Source organism: Penicillium waksmanii, assembly GCF_028829765.1.
Source record: "Penicillium waksmanii strain IBT 27052 chromosome Unknown utg000009l:1.0-4314994.0:1.0-4318279.0, whole genome shotgun sequence".
Lineage (NCBI taxonomy): Eukaryota > Fungi > Ascomycota > Eurotiomycetes > Eurotiales > Aspergillaceae > Penicillium > Penicillium waksmanii.
Window position 1 is genome coordinate 3,175,473 of NW_026643255.1, and position 20,844 is coordinate 3,196,316.

At 50.2% G+C, this 20,844-nt stretch overlaps 6 protein-coding genes across 6 annotated transcripts; 2 read left to right on the plus strand and 4 right to left on the minus strand.

Moving 5' to 3' along the window:
* Nucleotides 1-278: 278 nt before the first annotated feature.
* On the minus strand, nt 279-6,956 carry N7481_011531 (ATP-dependent RNA helicase BRR2; the record flags this gene model as incomplete). The annotated part of the gene is made up of 4 exons (XM_057270750.1): nt 279-530; nt 559-811; nt 875-6,549; nt 6,627-6,956. The coding sequence occupies 4 exons, from the start codon at nt 6,954-6,956 to the stop codon at nt 279-281; spliced, it is 6,510 nt and encodes a 2,169-aa protein (XP_057117924.1).
* A 385-nt stretch (nt 6,957-7,341) lies between these two features.
* On the plus strand, nt 7,342-10,490 carry N7481_011532 (mismatch repair ATPase MSH1; the record flags this gene model as incomplete). The annotated part of the gene is made up of 3 exons (XM_057270751.1): nt 7,342-7,728; nt 7,783-8,707; nt 8,758-10,490. The coding sequence occupies 3 exons, from the start codon at nt 7,342-7,344 to the stop codon at nt 10,488-10,490; spliced, it is 3,045 nt and encodes a 1,014-aa protein (XP_057117925.1).
* A 478-nt stretch (nt 10,491-10,968) lies between these two features.
* N7481_011533 (ureidoglycolate hydrolase) lies at nt 10,969-11,763 on the minus strand (the record flags this gene model as incomplete). The annotated part of the gene is made up of 1 exon (XM_057270752.1): nt 10,969-11,763. One exon carries the CDS (start codon nt 11,761-11,763, stop codon nt 10,969-10,971), a length of 795 nt encoding a protein of 264 aa, XP_057117926.1.
* Nucleotides 11,764-15,945: 4,182 nt separating this feature from the next.
* N7481_011534 (uncharacterized protein) lies at nt 15,946-16,314 on the minus strand (the record flags this gene model as incomplete). Its single annotated transcript, XM_057270753.1, has 1 exon — nt 15,946-16,314. The coding sequence occupies one exon, from the start codon at nt 16,312-16,314 to the stop codon at nt 15,946-15,948; it is 369 nt and encodes a 122-aa protein (XP_057117927.1).
* A 1,508-nt stretch (nt 16,315-17,822) lies between these two features.
* On the minus strand, nt 17,823-18,821 carry N7481_011535 (ribonuclease P subunit p30 family protein; the record flags this gene model as incomplete). Its single annotated transcript, XM_057270754.1, has 2 exons — nt 17,823-18,673; nt 18,746-18,821. The coding sequence occupies 2 exons, from the start codon at nt 18,819-18,821 to the stop codon at nt 17,823-17,825; spliced, it is 927 nt and encodes a 308-aa protein (XP_057117928.1).
* A 444-nt stretch (nt 18,822-19,265) lies between these two features.
* On the plus strand, nt 19,266-20,508 carry N7481_011536 (casein kinase II subunit alpha/alpha'; the record flags this gene model as incomplete). Its single annotated transcript, XM_057270755.1, has 4 exons — nt 19,266-19,380; nt 19,504-19,877; nt 19,939-20,358; nt 20,422-20,508. The coding sequence occupies 4 exons, from the start codon at nt 19,266-19,268 to the stop codon at nt 20,506-20,508; spliced, it is 996 nt and encodes a 331-aa protein (XP_057117929.1).
* Between the last annotated feature and the right edge of the window lie 336 nt (nt 20,509-20,844).

Here is a 20,844-nt window from a genome sequence, read left to right on the forward strand (position 1 = left end):
AGAGAGTAGGATTTTCAAGAAGAGGGGAAGCAATAGGTATGTGCAAGAGATGAGGAGAAGAGGGGAGAAGCAGGGGCAGCAAGGGAAGAGGAGAAAGAGAAGGTGAGAAGGAGGCGTGACTCCATGCGGGGAAAGGATCCACTTTGGTACTCACCGGCGATCCGGTTAAGGGTAGGGTATAGTTACGAGTACTGACGTGAATGGAAAGACCTTTTTGTTCCAATTACTCCAAAACTATTATTTTACAGAAAAAAAAAATAAGAAAATCAAACAGTCATCTACTCCTCTTCCTCTTCCTCCTCGCTCTCATCCTCGTCCATTCCTTCAGCCGCGGTCACGCTGAACGTGGGGGCCTGATCCACACCGACATAACTGTCACTCATCAGGTAGAGAGTCAGATCGTGCTCTCCAGGAGTGGGCACAACATATTCCAAACGAAGCTCCAGCTTGCGACCAATAGTGACGCGTTTGATAGCCAGGAGGTTCTTGGTCTTCTCGTCGCCGACCACTAACCACCAGTTCTCCATCTTCTGGCTGGGGTAGAAAGGGGGCGTGGACCACGGTGTCAGGCTCCTCGTCCTCTTCGACCTCGCGCTCGATCTTCACCTTAAGGTAGGCAGGCTCGCCGGAAGTGACACTCTCGGGATCCTCAACTTCGAATTCCAGCTCGATGTTGGGATACTTCTCGTTGGTGAAGGCAGCAGCCTGGGCCAGCTGCTTGTTGTTCAGACCCAGTCGCTTGACCAAGGTGGCGTAGTCCTTGTTCTCAGAGGGGTCCATGGCTTCCATGAATTCAAAGATGTCATTGATCCTGCAGGTAAAGATATTAGTAACTTGCCGCCTATTAACAGGGGGTTTGGGAATTAACACATACTTGTACTCGTTGGCAACCTGGATAACCTCCGGGGAGAAGTGAGGAATCTGTTTTAGGGGGCTATCACGGTCCCACATGGCTTGAACCACCATCTGCGAAAGCTCCATGGCATTCATGGCGTTGATGTGACCCTCCGAGGAAAGCACATCTACACAGGCGCTAAGCAGGGTAAGAACCTTGCGGATGATATCTTCTTGGTCCTTGGCCAGATCAAGAGGCAGTTGCATACGCGAGAAATGCGCTTGAAGCAGAACGAAAGCCTTGAAATGCGGGGAATCGAAAGCAGGCTGCGACATCTTGACAGGCACACGATCGTAGACTCGGCGGAGAATGTGATCTTCGTGACGGCGCATCTGGACAGACTCGAATTCGGTGGCAGAAGTGACAATCTCCAAAATACCCTTGAGCTTCGTCCGGGAGGATAGCGACAGAAGGAAAGTCTGCATGGTGATGAAGGAGATGTTGTAGTAGGCACTGATCATAGCAGCGTTGAGAGGAGAAACAGTGTCATCCTCCTCATCCAGGTCAATGATCTTAGCCTCCGACAGTTCCTTGAGAGTGTTCTCAACAAGTTCCGACAGGAAAGTACTGAGACCCTCATGGCTAACATCGGCTAGACCGTAGAAACTAGGGTTTGCCAGAAGACGGCGGTAGAAGTAGGTATAGGTCATCCAGTCTACAGCGTCTTGAGTTGAGGAAACTGTCCTTGTGCTGGCTTCGGTCACAAACGCGTCGTGAAGGTAGACCTGAAGGTGACTCTCGACTGGGAGTGCCTCGTTGAGAAACTTCTTATAGTATTCGCGCTTGACAGCGGGAACCATCAGAACACCCCGGCCAATCTTGTCCTGGCCCGGGCGAGAAGCCTTGCCGAACATCTGAAGAATCTCGCTGATGGGGTAGTCGATATAACGGTGCTCACGACCATCGAAGAACTGGGTGTTCATGACAATCACCAGGTGGGCGGTGAGATCTAATTCCCAGCAGACTTCACGCGAAGCAAGCAGAACCTGAATGGCACCGATAGTGAACAAGTGGGAGACAATGCGCTTGTCAGTGGCACTCAGAGCTTCGTGGTAGTAACCAATACCATGGGCCAGCGACGTGGCCAGAGTTTGTTCTTGGACACGTGCGAGGAGAGGAGCGAGCTCTTCTACATCGGCGTTCAGGAAGCGATCCTCGTCATCATCCATAGCGCAAGCGGCGAGCAGATCCATGGCGGTAGCACGGGTTTGCTTACGGCTTGGAACGAAGACCAGGGCAGGCTTATCGGCAGAGAGCTGTAGAATGGACAGGTAGGCGGGTCGGGCCATGGAGAGCATCAAGGAGGGGAAGTGAGGGATGGTGAATGACTGGATGTGCAACTCCAGAGGTACGGGTCGAGCATGCGGACTGAAGTTGAAGATGGTGTGCTTGTTCGCGCCGATCCACTCACCGATATCGCGAGCATTGGAGAGAGGGACACTCAGGCCAAGAATGCGCATCTCATTCTCGGTCTGAAGAGCAATATAGTGCATACGAGAAACGACGACCTCATACACATATCCGCCAAAGCCACCCAACATGTGGAGCTCATCCGCAATGAAAAGCTGCACGGTCTGTACATTCTTGCGTCTCTGCCACTGACGGGAGAGCACGTCCCATTGACTAGGAGTGGCAAGAATAAGGTCCGCACGCTCAAGAAGCTTCAAATCAGCCGTAGTCTCTCCAGTGAGTTTGATGATGGTCTTGCCACCCGCAAGGCCACCAAGTCGCTTCTGCCAGTCCGCAAGGCGCAGATCAACAAGCTCTTGGAATGGAGCAATGTAAACAGCGCGGCCACTCTCTTCGTTAGACCAGTGGCGGAGAAGTGCAAGCTCAGCGCAAACAGTCTTGCCGCTTCCGGTGGGAGCGCCGATGAAGACATTGTCATTCGAATTGTAGACAGACTGGAAGACTTGCGTCTGGATCTTGTTGAAGTCCTCCCATTCAGGGTAAAGCTTTTGGTATTCGGGACGCTTCAAGGCCTTGACAGGAGCCCGCTGCATGTCAAGCAAAGGAGTGTGAGGAGGGAAGCGCTCGGGAAGGATCAACTTTTGGAAAGAGACGGCAATCTTGGTTTCAGAGTGCATCCAGCGATCAGAGACCAAAGAAATGAAGTAGTTAGGCGGCATGGGCTCGGTAATCGGAACGGTGAATTCGACCAGGTGCTCATTCATCTCCGACTTGGCGAAATCGGCACGCAGAAGGAAGCGATCGTGGTGCAGGATTTCTTCACCGTCGCAGTCCTCAACCAAGATCCAGAAGTCCTGAGCATTTCCATGGATGGTGTCGTCCCAAACAAAGTTGGGAGTAATGGTCAACTCGACGCGTAGCATAGAGCGGGTGATCGGTTGGACCTGGGCCTGGACTTCGAGGCGGGGGAACTTGGAAACCAGGTCACACACGACACGCCCAGCCTTGGGCATACCCAAAAGCTCGCCCATGCGCGGGGGATCGAGGTCGAAGTAGCTGGCCCAGGGAACATCTATACGCTCGGCCTTTTGGAGAATATCCCTCGGGCATTGGTGGAACTGTCGCAGAGGGGACATCGTCGGCCACATGCGCTTTTCGGCCATTTTGCAAAGATCAAGGGCAGTCTTAGCAACCGAGGACCAGCCCTTCTTCAAGCAGATCTCGAAAAGAGCACGAATGATACGACCAGCAGATTGGGTTACGTACACCATATCTGCCATCAGCGCAAGACCATCCAATTTGAGACGAGAGATGTAGGCCTGGAGCAGAACATTGATCTTCGCATGGGGTTCCTCGATAGACTCCTTGACAGGCACGGGGACTCGGCCCAGTAGCTTGCCCAGCTCCAACTTCTCATCCTGGCGGACGGGAATGTACTTGAACTCATCACTGAGAGCAAAGATACGGAACAACTCGATTGTAGTAATTGAAGGCTGGAGGTGCTGAGCGTAGGTGAGCATCGAGTTGTGGCCAATATAATAATGAGAAGCAATTCGACCCAGCTCAGTAGCCTGGAGACGGCCAGTCTGCTTCTCATACTTGACAAGACCCGCTTTTTCGAGGATATTGGCGGCGGAGTGGATCAGATCGACTCGCTTCTGTTCCAGAGCATCATCATTGTCGTAGTCGGCACCCACGCTGTAGAGACCAGGTGATCGAAGCATACGAACATAGAGATAGGTGTAGCCGAGCCATTCAACGCCTTCATCGCGGTTGCGTATATTGCCAAGGACAATCTCAGCGTTCAGGTTGTCTGCAAGCTTGCTGATCAATTGAGATTCAATTGGTAACTGTTGGTTAAGAAGCGAGAGATAGTACTGAATCTCGGCCTGGGTCGTAATGATAATACCTTCACCGAAGGTATCATACTGCGGTCGACCAGCACGTCCAAGCATTTGCAGAACATCCTGGGGGCTGAGTTCGACCCAGCTACCCTTCTCTGGGGAGTATACTTGGGTTCCCTTGATGATGACAGTGTGGGCTGGCAGGTTGACACCCCAGGCCAGAGTGGCGGTACAGACGAGAACCTGGATACTGCCGTCGGCGAATAGTGCTTGGACGGAGTCACGATCAGCGAGACTGAGACCGGCATGGTGAATTCCCAGACCGTAAGGCAAAAGATCCTTCAGACCCGCATCGTCAACCGACTCCGCCTCCTCGGAAAGAATTGCACGACTGGCGGCATCACTGCGCAGAATTTGACCAATTGTCTCCATCTCGACAGCCTTGTCACGAATGTACTTGGCGGTCTTTGCAGTCTCCTTTCGCGAGTGGACGAAAATAAGCATCTGGTTGCGTTTCTGGCCAACCTGCTCCATGACCTTGTTGTAGCAAATGTCATTCATAGTCTTGAGCTGTTTGATGGCCTTCTTGTCGGTCACACCAATGAACTCCTGCTTCAATGGACAAGGTCGATACGAGCCATCAAAGTGGAACACGCCTTTCTCTGGGTCCGCACGAAGGAAACTCGCAACATCGCGGTAGTTGGGAAGGGTAGCACTAAGACCGACAATGCGGACGGGGTCACCAGTCTGCTCGACGCGGCGAATGGTACGGCTGACGATACTCTCGATGACAGGTCCACGGTCATCGTGGAGCAAGTGAATCTCATCAATGACCACAAGACGAACGAGGTTTGTGTAGCTGGTTTCCGATGCCTTTCGTGTGATAACATCGAACTTCTCGGGGGTGGTAACGATAATCTGCGTGTCGGCAATTTGCTGCTTTGTGAGCTGACGATCACCAGTGAGTTCTGAGACGCGAATGCCATAGGGCTCCAGACGTTTGCCCAGGTTTCCGACCTGTTCCTGGACCAGGGCTTTCAGGGGAGAAATGTAAATGATCTTGAAGTCATCCAACATGATCTCTCCGGTTTCAGGGTTGCGGTTCTTGCCAATCTCGCGGAGGATGGTGAGCATAGCAACGTTCGTCTTTCCGGAACCAGTAGGAGCACAGACGAGCATGTTGCCATCGTCATGGAAGGCCGTGGGATAGCACCTGCTTTGGATACGATTGAGCTCCTTGGCGCTCCCAAAACCGGGACGAGCCCACTCTGGTAGCTCTGTGGCGGGTATATTCTTCTCGCCGGGCTGCTTGGTGGCCTTGGGAGGGGGGACGTGGATTTCCTCGTATCCCTTGAATGAGCGCTTCGTCGAGCCTTGGGGCAATCTGACGTTGGGGTTTGTCATGAGATGATTTCCCTGGTGGAAGACCAAGTTCTCAAGGTTGATCGTTCTCTTTGGCTGCAAACCGCCAACCAAGCCATTTTCGCCCGCAACCTTCTGCTCAGGCTCAGCGGCTGAGGGAACATCAACATCCATGAGGTCGAGTTTCATCTTATTGCTTGACGGAGCGAGATCATCGGGACCGGCCTTGCCGCGAATCTCATCCAGTATAGCCCGATGTCCAGCCTCGACCATCTCGCTTTCCACAAGGTTGCGCGCATCGGCATCTTCGGCGACACGCCTCCAGCGAGTGACCCAAACGACCTTGTCACGGTTGGTGACCAGCTTAGCCACGAGCTCGGGATGATCGTAGTCGAACAGGTCCATCAGGTCGTTTTCAACATCACGAAGCGGGCGCTCGGAACCATCCTCGGAATGACCACCAAGAACATCGAGGGCCTCTTGTGTCTTTTCCTGTTGGATGTGGGCATCTGCGTATATGTCACCGATTTGGCGTTGCAGCCAGTAGGCGTCGATCTCGCGAGCGGAGACACCCAGTCCTGTCTTGTCTCCAGCCTTATCGTCCTGTCCGAGACCACCATCAATGACCATCTCCTCGTCTTCGCCGGCTGCTTGGGCAGTTTGATCATTGTTGAGTTCGTCTTGGTCATCCTCCTCATCCTCATCGGAATCCTCGTCCCGGATCTCATCGACAGTGCCCATACCATCATTGTCCTCGTCTTCGTCGAAAACCACGGCGACTCCTTGGCGTTCGTCGAGTTCGGCTTCCTCCTCAGCGATGCCACCGTCCATATCCTCATCGTCATCCTGAGCGTCGTAGTCGGTAATTTTCTTACCCAGATTCATCAGCTCGTTGAATTCCTTGGGGTTCATGGCGCTGCCTAGAAGATCGTCGACTTCCTTCTTTTTATCGAAATCCTTCATCTCCTCATCCTTCAACAGTTCCAGAACGGCGTCGGCGGCACTTCGGGCGACTTCGCGGGCACATCGCCCAGGTGGCTTCCGGTGATCGTTAGGATAAGGTCGTAAGTGGCTCGTGTGGCGGGGGTTCGTGGGCGATATTTCAAGCCCTCAACTAGAGCATCGGCGGCGGAAAGAATACCCTGTCCTCGTAGTTGTGCAGGCTGGCCGCGTTGGCGCTTCTTTTGTTCTCGCATCAATACATCCTCACCTTCACGAATCGCACCTCGTTCGAGATCTGATGGGCCGACCGGCTTCTTCTTAGACTTGGGGGCATCATCGCGCGCTATCCGGGAGCCCATCTCTCTGATTCCGATGCGGCCAGCGATGGACTCAGGGTCTCCGGTAGGTTCGTCATTGACGCGACTGATAAAACGACGGTCCGCCTGGAGAACCAGGTTGGACATCGCCGAGTATTTGTACTGCGAAATATTTTGGTCCGCCATGATGGTGTGTTGGTGCCGTTCTCACGACAAGGCGATCAATCGATGTAAGGAAGAAGAAAAAAATGAGTGAGTCGCGACTTGGATCGGCTTGATGCGCCAAATTCGAAGTCGTTCACGTCGCACGTGCAGGGGGGTATCAGCGATTGAGTGAAATTAAATGGAGTCACAAACCTGGCTCATCCTCCTGTCGCAAGCGAGCTGACTTGTTGGGGGAGAAATGGAGGCCAGGGTTTGGAAATTGTAGTAATCTCTCGAAGGAGAGAGGCAGTCGGGAAGATTTCGGTGGATGGCGAAGGCGGAAGGCGGAGTGCGGAGGGGAGCTCCAGTTTTGATGAGTTCTGCCGCTCGGCATTCCCCCAGCGTTGCTTGCTTCGACCGCGTCGCAATGATGCGCTTGAATCTCAATGGCAGGGCACTTGTGCAATGGAGACCATCCTGGCAATTACCAGTGGCCTCTACTGCAGGTGGGAATACCTCATCTTATCACTGCCGCGTACATCGGACGATCTGTCATCATGCGCAACATTCACCAGTTCGTGCGCGTATCCCTAGTGTGACGCCTGCGGTCCCAGTGGTCCAGCAACAAAGAGGCGCAAAGACGAAATCTACTGTCAAGTTGAAGGACCTTCCACAAGGTGTTGTGAAGCTTGAGGCTTATGATGATGGCGTCGATGAGGCCCCACGTTACCCGACAGTCGTTCAGGGTCATCGAAATAACATGCAAAAGTTCAAGAATTGTGTAGTTCTTACGCGTGTTGGAGGCTTCTATGAGGTATGCAACGCTTTTTTATCATGATAGAGATAACCCCTAATATATCGGATCTAGCTCTACTTCGAACAAGCTGAGGAATTTGCCCCCTTACTCGGTATGAAACTTGCAACCAAGAGGACCAGCGCCGGACCTGTCCCCATGGCTGGATTCCCCTTCTTCCAACTTGATCGGTACCTGAAAATGTTGGTTCAAGACCTAAACAAATATGTGGCCATCAGCGAGGAATTTACTCCTGTGGCAGAGGAGAAAGCGAAATCAAATACTGGCTTGCTGTTCGATCGGAAAGTGGCCAGAATTATCACACCAGGTACATTAATTGATGAGAAATTCATTGACCCATCTGAGCATAATTTTCTGCTATCCATATACCTTGATGTTCCGTCACTAGAAACACACTTGAAACAAAAGGACGATACACAATCATCTCAGCATATACTGTCTTCTGTGCCTCAACGTGTAGGATTGTCCTGGCTGGACCTCTCTACAGGGGACTTCTTTACTCAACTCACCTCTTTGCAAATGCTACCATCTGCCATAGCCCGGATCGGAGCTCGAGAGATCCTCGTCGATCAACAAGTTCAAGATCTCATCGGGCAGGAGCTGCAGCTTCTGGTCGGCTTTGAGCATCGCCTCGTCACTTTCTTCCGGTTCCCCGAAACATTCGCACCTATGTCTCAATGGGAATCAATGCTCGAAGCTCCAATCCCAGAGGAGACTCATGCAACTTTCTCGGCGGAGGAAGTTGCCGCTGGGTTCAGCTTACTTGAATATATTCGCGTGCAGTTGCAAGGATCGAATCTCAAATTACAGCCCCCACGTCGGAGACATCTTGATGAATCAATGAGCATTGATCGAAATAGTTTGAGAGGCCTCGAAATCCTCGAAACTGCACGGGATGGATTTGGAAAGGGCAGTTTGCTTCATGCCGTCCGCAGAACTTCTACTAAGAGTGGCGCGCGTCTATTACGAGACCGACTCAGTGAGTTTTCCAATTTGAATATTTTTATATGTTTTATTGACCCGTCCCAGCTTCCCCATCTACTTCATTACACATCATCAACCAGCGCCTTGATCTCGTTGCGGTACTGATAGCGAGCGAGGAACTCCGTGATAGCGTCGTTCAGCTGTTGAAGCGTAGCTACGATGCTCAACGACTAGTACAGAAATTTGCACTTCGGAAAGGAGATCCAGATGATTTAATCTGCCTTTCCCGTGCCATTGAAGCATCCAAAGGCGTTAGACAGGTTCTTTCCGACCACAAGACAACCCTAATCTCTTCTTCGTCCGACGCGAAACACAGCCTCAGCACCATGATCTCACGGCTTTATCTAGATGGGCCAATTGCTCTTGCAGAAAGGATTCTGGCCGCTATCGATGAAGAAGGTCTTTTGCAGCAACAACGTATCGAAGACAGCACGGCCGCCGCCGCAGCTAATTTAGCCCAAGAAGTCACACTCAATGAAGGCACTTCTAGCGACCTCCAGTCACTACCTAAGAAGATAAGAACCAAAAGTAGTGACCGGGCGGCGGCAGCGGATGCAGAATCCGGCTCAGTTGATACGTGGATCATGAGACGCGACGCCAGCAGTTCCTTGAACAAGCTGCATGCAGAAATTGAGTGCCTTTGGGATGAAAAGGCGTCGCTAACTCAACACCTTCGGGATTCAGTCGGTTCCTCCGCGCTGACTCTTAAATGGACCCCTGGCCTCGGCCACATTTGCCACGTCAAAGGTCCGAAGGTTTCCCAAGAAGCCCTCGAGGAACTTGGGATCACGCGCAATGTTTCCTCCACAAAATCTACCAGATCGTTCTACCTCCCTGCGTGGACCGAGCTTGGAAATAAAATGGAAAATGTTCGAGTCAAAATCCGCCAAGAGGAGCAAGCCATCTTTGAGCGCCTCCGCCGAGAGGTCATCCTCAACTTGGTCAAGATCAGACGCAATGCAGCAGTCATGGATGAACTAGACGTTGCATGTTCCTTCGCAATCCTAGCTCAAGAGCAACAAATGGTACGTCCGATCCTCAACAACGGCTCTTCGCACCGAATCGTGGGCGGCAGACATCCAACAGTCAAGCTGGGCCTGGAAGAACAGGGTCGATCATTCGTTAGTAATGACTGCTTCCTCGGCGAAAAGGAACGTATCTGGCTCATAACTGGTCCAAACATGGCGGGCAAAAGCACATTCTTGCGGCAGAACGCTTTGATCACCATCCTGGCGCAAGTGGGCTCGTATGTGCCTGCCGCTTACGCCGAAATCGGAATTGTGGATCAAATCTTCAGTCGCATCGGCGCGGCTGACGATCTCTTCCGTGACCAATCCACGTTCATGGTTGAGATGCTTGAGACTGCCGCTATTCTGAAACAAGCCAGCCCTCGCTCGTTCGTGATCATGGATGAGGTTGGGCGAGGCACCACACCGGAGGATGGGACAGCTGTCAGCTACGCTTGTTTGCACCATCTACACTATCACAACCAGTCCCGAACGCTATTCGCAACACATTTTCACTCGCTGGCCGATATGACAAGCCAATTTGAACATCTAGAGCGGTATTGCACGGATGTCAAGGAGACGGATTTGGGGGCTTTCTCGTTTGTGCATCGACTGCGGAAAGGTGTCAATCGTGAATCGCATGCTTTGAAAGTAGCCCAATTGGCGGGTCTCCCTCAAGAATCCCTTGATCTTGCCAGACGCGTCCGTGAAGAGTTGCGAGTCGAGTCCGTTTCCCCTAGTCCTACGATCGAGGACCCAAAGGCGCCATAGACATCCTGACTTGCAACCGACAGGTTGGTTTGCGATAGCGCGCAGGCCTTTCCGGATATATGTAAAATAGATTCCCATGTAAAATATGCACAATAAAGGCCCATTTTCCCAGTCATTTCCCCAGGATATACTACTACTACTACTACTACTACCTCGATAAGCTATGATAGAGTACTCATAGTACTAGAGATCGCTTCCTGAAATAAGATAGATGGATCTAAAAGGCCATCTTGCACAGGTGCGCACAGACCTACATGTCCGGGTTATATCTGGGGTTCCGCTCCGATGTAGTGGGACGGTTGTAAATAACGTTAAGTAATAAGATCATAACCTAATCTCGCGGTATTAATAGGAGGATCGTCATGGCGAACGGGGGCTGCATAGATCAGAGCCAGAGTGTGGAACAGGGTTTGAATGAACGCTTTAATTGTGATGATTTTATACAATATCTATTGTCTAAACCTCGGGTCGCCATAGTCTAGAGCTTCGCTGCTGTCCAAAGCTTTGGCCCCTTCAGCTCTTTCCGGCCATACTGACCCTTGTACCCAAGATTAACATTAATACCTTCGCCGAATGCCGCCTCTTGACAATCCTCATCATCAACACCATTGACGTGCTGCACGACAACGAAATCCACGCGGCGCGGGCCAAGCACGACCATAGGCGCATGCCAAGTGCCAGCAGCATACGTAACGGACTGACCACCTCGTCCAATGAAAGCCTTTGCGTTATGCAGATCGGGCGGATCGCGAATTGTAATAAGTTCGCCTGCTTGGTTCTTCGCGGTAGCGGTTTCACCCTTAAGTGTGGGCGCAACAACGACCAGGAAAACGGGTTCTTCCTCGCCATTTCCGACCTTAGAATGGCTCGATAGATCGGTAGGAATGAAAGTTTGGTGGGTGTATGGGTGGCGCTCTAGAATGCGAACATCGAAGGCTTCTTTCTCGGGTTGGTTGGTGGCTGTGATACTGCGGAGTTTGCGCGGGAAGCAGCAGAACATGGTCAATCTTGTTTCAGAGGGTGTGCCGCTTGGCCCATTCTTGTAGTTGTCCAGCATAGGCGAGATAGGGCTGAATTTGAGGGCTGAGTTTTGGTTTGCGAGAATGGGCGTCGGGGTATGCGGGTTTGGGGGCAGAGAAGACGGTTGAACGGCAACGCTAAGGTCGCGTGGTAGAGGCGATTGAATTGCTGTGCCGAATTGGGCGAAGCTGGCCGGGCTCAGAGGCTCAGGAACCAGTGTGAGGGCTGGGTTGGAGGTGAGGATTGGAGCCATGGTGGTGGGGGGGGGGCGTTGGAGAAGGCGCTCGAAGGAATTGGGGCCGTAAATGGGCTCGCTCGCTTTCGGTATTATTTATTGGGGTGCTGATTTATCTTCTTTCCTTCTGAAGGGGGTCTTCAGGGGAGAAAGCGAAAGAGAAACTAGCAGAAGGTGAGTTTATGGGGTCGAGAGAAGCGGAGAGGTTAATGTCGGCGCTCTCCGGTTGGGGTTGGGGTCGATAAGATAGCGGCCGGGGCCGATTGGGACAATCCGGGGAACCCTGACCCAGAGCCATGCTGTGTTCGTATACAAGCCCGGAGAAGACAAACTGATAGTAAATATTGATACAGTGTGTTCAGGATGGTTAATAATCACGGGATAACTCATGCCGGAAATATTTGGGGAAATATTGACCTCTGAACCTTTGAACGCTTAGTACCGGAATGCATGAGCGGGCCACTGGGAACCATGTGATGCATAAAAGCCACAATCCTGAGAAGTTCACCGGAGATCCGAAGCACTAGCCTTGGGATTCGAGGTACCCGTCAACTCTTAAACTTTTACGTTCAAGCTTATTGGTTAGATCAGCCTTCTATCTAATCGGATGGTGTAATCGTGATATATCCAGCATACTAGTGGCTATCCAAATTTGAAGCGATAGACCACATGCCCAGGTGACCCAAAGAAACACTATATAGTAAATTTCTTGTTTTTAAACATTGGCAATGACCTAAATTGGAATCAAGTTACTCGTAGATAATCACAGCTGTCATACTTTCCGAGGTCGAGTTCGAAAGCCGGCTTTATGCTGGGTTTAACCCGCTCCGCGGCCACATCAGTTAGTATCAATCTTCGAACCAGTAGGATTTGAAATTTGACCCGAGTGCGGGGAGTGGTATGACCTAATCTACAGTCTTTAGTCTGCTTACTATCGACTGGGAGCGTCTGATATAGTCAGGTTTAGGTATCCAGTTAACTATGCAATATGTCCACTATTAGTATTGATCCAGTTGTCTCTATTTCTCTGAGCATGGGGTAAACAAAGCTGTATGGACCCCCAAAAAACAAGAGCTCAAGACCAATGTATCCACACATTGTGCCGTTCATTCGACCCCACCTCTCCACGAAGGCGCTCGCATGTGAAACATAATAGATTAAAGCTCGAACTAATATGCATGCGTAGCTTACGAGGTCCCTTTGTATAGGTCGCATGGGTTGTGGATATCATGCAACGGGCCAACGCATCTCCGGGTCGGTGCCCAACTAACAGAATCTTGGTAAATTGACGTTAGGCTTAACTTTCCCGGAATGCTAGACCATTAATCATCACGAATAAAGAGGAAGCTCTATGACTCGCACACGCAAATGTTTGGACCGTCCACATGGGTCACACCTCATTGGTCAGAATATCGGAGTCTTGTGAAGACGCGGAACACAAGGTGGGTGGAGAGGGATCCAGGATCCTTGCCCTCCAAGATGACCAGCGCAGGATAGTTCCCGGTCGCTTTCATTGCTCAGTGGAAGCCAGACCCCGAATAGAGGGGTTCGCAGCTGGTTCGCACAAGGCAACCACGATATCAATCCTTATACACTTCTACAGCATACAGCGGCGAGTACATCTACATGCGTCAACATAACGCGGAGACTGGCTCAAACACATTGTAATGCGGCTCTTCTCTGCGGAGTCACTCTGCCCAAATTCATCTCCTCGGAGCGGCCGCTCTCTGAGGATTCGCCATTGGTCCATCCGCTATTTGGTCGAAGCATCGTCGGCTACACGGGCCTTGTCATTGGAGATCAAACTATGTGCCCAATATGCTACTCCATGGCTACGTTTCGAATTCTGATAAACGTCAAATATTATAAAGGAATCGCCTACGGCACCAGTTGATTTCTGTGTTTCTTATGATGCCCCCATTTTCCTGGCTCTTTCACCCCCCCTTGAACTCGTTCCTTCGACCTTGCCATTTAGGTCCCCTCATTACCTCCCTCTTTCGTCCAATAGGAAACATCCAGAAAACAAACCAACAAAATGCCCTCGGAAGAAGGTGGACAGAGCTCGTCGGCTCCCACAAATCCCACAGGAGCAGGTTCAGCTGGGGGCACTACAGCACAGGGGTATTTTGACTACATTGGATCCCTGTTTCGTCTCTCAGTCAATACTAACCGATGGCTTCTTATCACACAGTGACACAAACGGCAGTGGTGACATAGCCTTCCAATACATGGGGGCTTGGGTAGGTGACTCGCATGCTTTCTGATACTTCCTAGCTAATCGGAGATATGCGAGGGGAAAGACCGGCAAGTAATCCGCAGCCAAAAAAAAGACGACGCGGGGCAATTACGGACACCGTATAAGACACCCAAGGATGAACTAAGAGAATGAATCTCTAAGCCCAACCGTATGGGGAATCCGGAGGGAGTCCGACAATACCCGATCTGGCTAGGAGATTATGACGTTTGTCTCACGGCTGCACGAATATCTAGCGAGAAACTGGGTCTGCTTTAATGGAGCTTTTCATCAGTGGGTAAAGGCGTTGTGGAATTGACTTGGATTGGACGTGCATCCAATTTTATGCTTGCGAGGGGCGCCTATCAAACGGTGCATGCGGGCTTCCGCAGCGGGGGGCGGGACTACATCGGATGGGGAAATTTCTTGACAAGGGACTATCCTTGCAGGGAATTCTGAGGTTGGAAAGAGATGACGAGAGCTTCCTCCAATCTTGCCCATTGACCCGCTGCAATGGATGCTCTGACTTCAAAGCCGAGGATGAACGTGCGCCGTTCTCCGCATCTCCCGTGTTGCCCCTCTTTTTCATTTTGTATGAGGCGCTGGCGTACAGGGAAGGGTTATCTTTCTGCGTTGTCAACTTTTTCTTACGCTGTCTGCGGTAATATGGTTATTTGTCTTTGAAGGTGTTTTGTCTTGTTTCATCCCCCTTTCCCCCCTCTCTTTTTGTCATCAGATTCAAATGTTTGCTACGCGGTAGATCCGCCATCCTTCTCTCAGTGATCGACAGCGAAATATGCGACTCCAGTTTGATATTGCCACACAATGCATTGGTAGCATCATGGAGTTGCATCCGATGCGCATGACTGCCCAAAATTCGAGTGTAGACTAAGTTGAGCCTCCTTCGACGCGATATCGCAGTACCGTCCGATCCCACACGATGGCTTGACGGATCAAATAATAGCATGAAATTGCATGGAAGGTTTGGAGGTCAAAAGTTGACCATAGGGCTGAAGGTGGATACTACTTTTACTCCGAATAAAGGCTCGACTAGCTGCATCAGGATGTTCTATTTTGTAGTTAGTCAAATAAACCCCGCAAATATCTACGTCCTTCTAATGAGATACCTCCATATTGGCATGTATCATCCCAATTCGATGGCCTTCATGTTCATATTTAGAATTTTCATCAGAACATTATTTATTGTGTTAGTGAGTGTCAAAATTCAAAGGAACAACACTTAATTTAGTTATTCGTGTTCGTTTACTTAGCTACAATAAGAAACTCACCTCGACATTACAGTACAGGTGAACAACTCAGGGCAACTCAGCCTCCTTTAAAATTGCATTCGAAGCAGCAATGGGAGAATTTTATCTCCAATCTATTACTCGATTTTAAAGATTGAAGGGGGATTATATAAAGAAGGTCGCTTGCCTCTTCAAGAACTTCAGATAATGTGGGCGTTTCTCGTGTATTAAGTACATTTTACCATGGCTTGGTCATTTGTTGGAAGAACATTTAGGATTAAATCTATCACAACAGATGGATAAAGCCCATGCGGATCATATTATAGTACCTGCTTGTTTGTTGATAAGGGAAGACTCGGAGACGTATCTCATTCCTAACAACCCAAGGCGTATCAAGGATGCTAATGACCTGACATATAGGGGTAATGAGTACACCCATATTTCCCTCTGAATGCATTGGGTTAATCAGGATATATATTCTTCGCTGTTTGAGCTTCTTTCAATTGAATACCTAGGTATGTATCCTATCGTTCACTCACTCTCTACTACTCGGAGTAACTCGTGATTTCAACAAAAGGTCACGGTGGCTTTATGTACATTTGAAGCGCCAAAAGCCTCATGTAGGTATGTCACCAATACTACTGTACATCGAATGCCTCTTATACAGTACATCGTAATTCACACTTTCGAGTCCTTGGTAAAGGCCCGAAGGAAAGACACTCATTTCTCCTCGAAAGCCTTCTCGATATTTCCTTCATCTCCGATATGGTTGTAGCACCTATCATATCGGTGTTCGATTTCTTCGTTGTGCTTTCGCACGTCTTCTGGTAGATCCTCATGTTTAACACCGCTTATGTCGGCTAGATTTGACTGTCTGCCGTCGCGGAGAGTTGGGTGGGCGTTGTTGGAGGGAATTGGGTGGTTGGGAGTGTTACCGCGGTCACATTTCTCTTCTAGGTCATGCTCATTTGCGCTTGAAAATTTTTGGGGAGTGTCGTGGACGTATGCTCGTTGGTTGATCGAGTAGCGACCGAGAGGAATTGAAGTTGGCGTTCGTAGTCGCAACGGGATACGCAAGAAAGAGCTCATTTTGGATTAAAGTACCTCAAGTTTGATAACGAGAGTGAGCAATGGTGTGGCTGAATATAGGGTCAAATAATGTGATATGAGGGAAATCATACTTAAAAATAACTGGGAGGATTGTATTGCCCACTGGGTGTATCCCGGGGTGATCTATAAAATCAGGTTTCTACGCCTTGCCAGGAACGTATTCTTGCCCCACCCTCCAGGGCTTTTAATACTATATTTGGAGATGGTCCATGACGTAGACGTACCGACGTCACAATAGCTACAAATCCCTTTCTGTTAAAGATTTATTGAACCTGACACTTTTCAAGGCTTGTAATATTACTGAACATAATGATTCTATTCAGAGTCTTCGGAAACCCTCTCGTTTTCATCGCCATATCGCGAAGTCCATATGTGATTGTAGTATACAAAACTGGCATTCTTATGCTCAAAGCTGCAACCCGGTGATGGAGAACACCTGAATGGGCGGTTTTTGTAGGACAAATGCCCAAATAATCAGAACTTCGCACATTATTCCTGCCCGAAAGAATGAAATCTGGGGAGAAAGACTTTGATACTTGGAATATCGGGTGGAAGAATGACACCTAGATAGAATTGATTCTGGAGTTGGTGAGGCTATTACACTAAGTATTAATGTGATATTAGCTAGAGTAGATATGAGAGCGGTTTGTCCAGTAGGAAATACACACTAGATGTATAAGCCCCGGAGGAGCCCTCTGGAGGGAGTATCGATCACCTAACCAGGCAGTAGGAAATATGCCCAGACGTGGAAAGCATCCATGTCAGTGATGAAACAGGGTGATTGTGCTGCTAGTGAAAGACAAACATGCCGATGTACATGATTTTTACTACCACTAGATTGTTACAATGAGTTTTTCAACACTGGCATAATATGGTTACTTGGAAAAGGAAAGATAAAGCGTTTGCGGCAATACCATATACATTATTCAGAGTAGCAGATCAAACGTTTATCATGTTTTATTCAGGGATAAATCTTTGGTATCTGAAAACGTGTGGGCCAATACAGAAGGCTGGCATAATCAAATATGACTGGCTGTTGGCAGACAATCTACCGAGAGGCCCAATCAGTCAGAGAGAGTCCTGGACTCAAGACCTCTCCAAATGAAGCTGGATATAGGATGAAATATATCTGAAGGCAACTATGCAAAAGTGTCAGAATGGAGTGTTACCATTTGAATGGCCCTCGGCAGACTAGTAGTTGAAGTCCTGCAGTATCCGGTACGTCCCCCTTTTTGATCAGCCACAGCGGCCGACTGTCGATATTGACCAATGCATTCATAAGCGGACTTAGAAAGCGCTTTCCGGGGAACTAAATGGCGTACGGATAGTAGGATGGCCACTTGAAACCATCCATACAGAGCGGCTGCGGGGGTCTCTCGATCGGAGAATGTTTTGTGATGTGCACCTGACTGTCGAAGACTCTTTGCTCGGTAAGACAGACGCAAATTCCCGGTGGTTGGTACTAAGACAAGGGAAACATCTCGTAATCAGGTGTCAGTTGGATCGCCACCTCGTGACTCAAACCGGGCCTTCTTGGCCCGGCGTTTCATCTCTCTCTTTGAAAGTGCCTTTTCGGGTTCTTCGACTGGTTCAGATCCCAGTGAGGCCTTTCGCTTCAAAGTATCAGCCGCATTACTAGGCTCGACTGGGGTGTCGGACTTCGTGGGCGCTTTCTGCTTCGGTAAAGATTTCTGGCGTTCCACCTTCTCCCCGCCATGGACAATATCGACAATGCCTCGCCAGCTGGTCCGCTTCAGCTTAGCAAGAGCCGTGACCTTTCTGGATTCCTCGCAGATTGCCTCCTTGCCACGCTCCTGCGAAAGTCCCCAGACACAGGCCAAGTTGATCACATCCCACGGAGCTCGTAAGCTCAGGGCTCTTTGGGCCTCACTGGACACAATAATACCGCGGCCTCGTGTGGCTCTGATCAACGCGGTAGCATTCCCGATAAGATTCCGGCGAGCATCTAATCCACTCCCTGTGATTCCGGGGCCATAACATATTTCTAGTCGGACTCCGCGTGATATAGCAGCCGACAGCATTTTGAATTTGAAATGATACGGCAAACGAACTGATAGATCAAGCGAGATCACATCACATTCCAGGTTGGTACAGGCGTTGAGCAAAGCCTTTTCATTTGTCGGACGGAGAGCAACCAGATCGTATGCCTGGGTCAAACTAGCCAGACGCTGGTTCTGTGCGGGATCGGACAAGGTCAGGTTGAGCCGGGTCAGCAGTTGGAGGGATTTAGGCGGGTTTGGCGGGAGAGACGGCGGGGAAATGCTTGCAGGGAGCTTTCCATTAATTGTTTGAGACAAGGCGACAATAGTGTAACCAACTGCAGGGTCAGGTCAGTAACTCATGTGGCCTAGCACTAGATCTTGTGCTGGTTGTCGGCAGAATGACTTACGTTCTGCTAGGAAATTCAAGGTATGAGGAACGTCAGAGTCATCTGGACTGTAAGGAACATTGAGATCAAAGAACATGATGGGTAGGGAGAGAGTGCTTTTAAAGACGCCACCAGGCGCAAGAAAGAGCCAAAGGAAAAGCAAAAGAGCAGCGCTGAAGTTCAAGTGACTTGAGCTGTCCAAAAAGGGAAATCGCGCTTCCCGCAGAAAATCAATTCGGAGAAATAGTGGCTCCGGCCGGATTAACTACATTGGTCCGGCTCTCCACGTGACAACGGAACATCAGATCTGCTCGCATCAGAATTAAACCACCTCTAACCCATTGCTCTAGGACGTTTGATAGCACGGCTGTGTTTGAGCTGGCCAGTTGTTGGGCCTGCCGCGTCTGTTTTATTTCTGTGTCGAACCCTTCCCCCGACCTCCCCCCCCTCCTCCCCTCTCACTGTCACCCGGGCGCACCCCGCGTGACCCCGCCGCATATCTCGATTGTGGGCGCGGGCTCGGAAGCCATCTGCGATCATCATGGCGCGTGTTTACGCCGATGTCAACGAGCATATGCCTCGGTCCTATTGGGACTATGACAGTGTCAACATTTCTTGGGGTGTGCTGGAGAACTATGAGATTGTTCGCAAGATAGGTAATTCGCGCCTGATTGGAGCCCATCCCAGCCCCCGGGAATGACGGTACCATCCGCCGTCATTCCTTCAACTATAGAGATCATCTGCCTGTCTGACTGTTTGCTGACCTTTTGGAACTCTAGGCCGAGGAAAGTACTCCGAGGTATTCGAAGGCATCAACGTTGTCAACTATCAGAAATGTGTCATCAAGGTTCTTAAGCCTGTCAAGAAGAAGAAGATCAAGCGAGAGATCAAGATCCTCCAGAATCTGGCCGGGGGCCCTAATGTTGTCGCGCTGCTGGATGTGGTACGTGATAACCAGAGCAAAACCCCCAGCCTGGTTTTCGAGGCTGTCAACAACACCGATTTCCGGACTCTGTACCCCCGCTTTACGGACTACGATGTTCGCTATTACGTTTTTGAGCTGCTGAAGGCGCTAGACTTCTGCCACAGCAAGGGTATTATGCATCGAGATGTTAAGCCCCACAATGTCATGATTGATCATGAGAAGCGCAAGGTATGTTGGCTTTCCCTTGCGTCTTTTATATGAAAATCTTTTTATATTAACTCTCTTCTAGCTGCGACTTATTGATTGGGGTCTGGCTGAATTCTACCACAAGGGTACTGAGTACAACGTCCGCGTTGCGTCGCGGTATTTCAAGGGCCCTGAGTTGCTTGTCGACTTCCAAGAGTATGACTACTCCCTCGATATGTGGTCACTTGGCGCAATGTTTGCATCCATGATTTTCCGCAAGGAGCCATTTTTCCACGGCAACAGTAACTCCGATCAATTGGTCAAGATCGCCAAGGTCCTTGGAACCGAGGAGCTCTTCGAGTATCTGGACAAGTACGACATTGAGTTGGATCCTCAGTACGACGAGATTCTGTCGAGGTTCCCTCGCAAGCCTTGGCACTCTTTTGTCACTCCTGAAAACCAGCGATTTATTAGCGACGAAGCCATTGACTTCCTCGACAAGCTGCTCCGTTACGATCATGCTGTACGTGGATGCCAATCATACTTTGGACTCCGTGGAAGTAGCCATACTGACCCTTTCCTATAGGAACGTCTGACCGCCCAAGAAGCCATGGCCCACGCATACTTCGATCCCGTCCGTGCTGATGTTGCCCGCAACAACAGCCAATCTTGAACTTAGTTTGCGTGTTGATGGCAATGGCTTTCCTACCCTCTATTCCCCCAATCCCACTTTCCCACTCTCCTTTCTCGCCCCCTCCCCTTTACCATCAAAACAGCACCCCCGGCATCCCGGACCCTCCTTTTGTCTGAGTTTGAGCCATGTCGACGTGAACGGTGCACGAAATGAGAACACGAGAAGGCGAGTGAATGACGCAACCACGGAAGCTGTTTCGCAGGCTTCCTTGATGAAATGTGGCTGCAATGAGTGATCGAATCCCAACCCGAACGGAGACGACGTTGATGACAAGACATGACATCTAATCTTCTTGGGCAATCCAGCCCTGCATCG